The sequence below is a fragment of the Branchiostoma belcheri genome, unplaced genomic scaffold (assembly GCF_001625305.1).
Source record: "Branchiostoma belcheri isolate BF01 breed outbred unplaced genomic scaffold, Haploidv18h27 scaffold83, whole genome shotgun sequence".
In the NCBI taxonomy this organism is placed as follows: Eukaryota; Metazoa; Chordata; class Leptocardii; order Amphioxiformes; family Branchiostomatidae; genus Branchiostoma; species Branchiostoma belcheri.
In genome coordinates this window covers 359,146-361,445 of record NW_017804498.1, presented here as the reverse complement: position 1 = coordinate 361,445, position 2,300 = coordinate 359,146, and the positions used below count along the sequence as shown (strand labels likewise).

Genomic DNA, 2,300 nt, shown 5'->3' with positions numbered 1-2,300 from the left:
AGGGGGGGGGGGTGTTATTTTCCAATAGATTTTAATCTATTGGAAAATTCCACTGATTATGCATTCATTTAAAAATGAATGCATAATCAGTGGAAATTTTCCTTTTTGTCTCGGAACAAAAGTTTTACCTTTGAACACAATTTTTTTCTCATCTCCCTAGGATTATTTTCCTAACCCAAATTTCATTGTGTATCCTGTAGCCATATGTGCAATGCATTTGGAATTGTTAAGAGGATATCTAGAGAGTAAATGAATTTTTTCACTTCCTAAAATGATTATCTATTGAAAAATAACACCCTCCCTCCAAGTTAACAATTTTATTTAAGATTTTTTGGCCAAAACTGTAAATATAAATAATGTAAATGTAAATATAAATAATTGAAATTTTCTCATCTAGATTGTCATTTTCAATAACTTTCAACATACTAGCATCGCTATTTCACTTTTCCTGTGTCTTAGTGCAGGCTAGAATAAGTTGCACCAGGCCTGCTGTATTTTTAGGAGGCTCCAAAAAAGATTGTAAACAAACAGTGGTTTCAGTTCGGGTAACTTAGGCAGCTTCCAACACGTTTTTGCGGCGCAAGAACATTGATTTTCCTACTCCCCAAATGTCATGTAATATGAACCCAGGTAGGCTTATAGCATAAGAAAATGTGTAAAACAACAACATGTATGTTTAGAATAGTGAAAATCTTACATGATATCAACCTGAATGTTACTGGCTGTTTCCTCAGAGCTGGTTAGCGAAGGACTGCCCCAACCTGCGGATCCTGTCTGTGGAGTACGACACCCACCTGAGTGACTGGCAGCCCATCTGTCCTGTGGAACAGGAAAAGTCTGCTGTTTTCTAGTCTTCTTCTTCTTGCTTTTTGTATACAATTTACAAATAACACAATAGCTCCTACAGTCAGTCAAACATGCACATGGTTACATGCATAATGATGGAGCAATCTATCCTGTGAAATAGACGACATCTGCCCGGACATTTAAAAAAAAAAAACTTTAATTTTAGGGTTTTATACCAATGTCCACCAAAACTCAAACCAGTGTTTTTCATTTCTATCCTGAGAAAGAAGTGAAAACAATTTAGTGTCTTATATCACTCCTTATACTGTAACAGTATGTCCGCCAAACCTCAAGCCATTGTTTCTGTTTTTTGCCAACCCACATAGCTCCCATCACAATTTTATTTTCTTCCTTAACCACGTTTTTCTTTTTTTTTTACTTTCTGATTTTCAATCGGTTGTCACCTGCAAAGAAATGATAACAATGGTTTGAGTTTTCATGGACAGAAGGCTTTCAAATTTGTAACTAGTATAATCCTAGTATTTGAGTCGTGCCTCTTGTCTCTTTATTAATTCACAAACATTCAAGGGTCAGGTGTAACAAGTCGATCGGTGTAATGTAGCCAGTTGCCACCACACTGCGAAGCTGGTGTATTGAGCCGAAGGGCGGTTATACCGGCTATACAGGTACAGAACATCCCATATTTGGCTGTATGGACACCTGTTTACATCTAGAGGATCCACGCAACCAAGGAATAACATGGGTTGTAACAAAAGGAAACTCTTTCCAGGAATAACAACTACACAATGTGTTCATTAATTGGGTGTAGTGTTTGAGCACACTGTCCATTGATTCTCTGTCTGCAGGCTGAGGGCTCCGGAGATTATTCCTGTTGGACATTCATAGGTAATCAGGCATTGACGCAATGAGATGTATTGTTGGTCTGGGATGTTCCTCATGTTATCATAACATCTCCCCCTCACAGACGTTCCCTAGCCAACCGGAGCAGGGAGATTCTGGAGAAGTTGAAGGCCGCAGGAGTGGGAACACGGCCCATTATCTGGGTCACACACTCCATGGGGGGTAAGTCGGACAAGACAAGGTTAGGGACTGTGCCATATTTATAATGTAGCAGAGGCCCTTACCATTCAAAACTATGTTTTAATGGGCCAGGACAATTTTTTGACTTGGGGATAGGGCCATAATTTTTTTTGACCGTGGGGGAGGGCCTTGAAAAACTTAGTTGACCTGGGGGAGGGCCATGGAAAAATTTTAGAGTTGGGGGGGGGGGGTCAGGTAAATTTTGTTACTGGGGGAGGGGTTAGGGCCATGGAAAATTTTTGGGCCTTGGGAGAGGGTCGTGAAAATTTTTTGGGTATTGGGGCAGTGCATGGAAAATTTTTTGACTTGGGGAGAGGGCCATGAAAATTTTTTTAGAATTCAACTCTCTGACAAGCAGCCTTCTCCTATTAACTATTGTACAGTCCCTTACCTTCAGGTCTATCAGCCCAAGG

General features: G+C 40.0%; 1 protein-coding gene across 1 annotated transcript in view; it reads left to right on the top strand.

The window, feature by feature from the left end:
• Positions 1–2,300, top strand: part of LOC109486787 (protein SERAC1-like) — a 31,931-nt gene that overhangs the window by 24,100 nt on the left and 5,531 nt on the right. The window contains exons 12-13 of the mRNA XM_019790677.1: positions 735–835; positions 1,772–1,869. Coding sequence (XP_019646236.1) covers positions 735–835; positions 1,772–1,869 — 199 coding nt within the window. The remainder of the gene's footprint in view (positions 1–734; positions 836–1,771; positions 1,870–2,300) is intronic.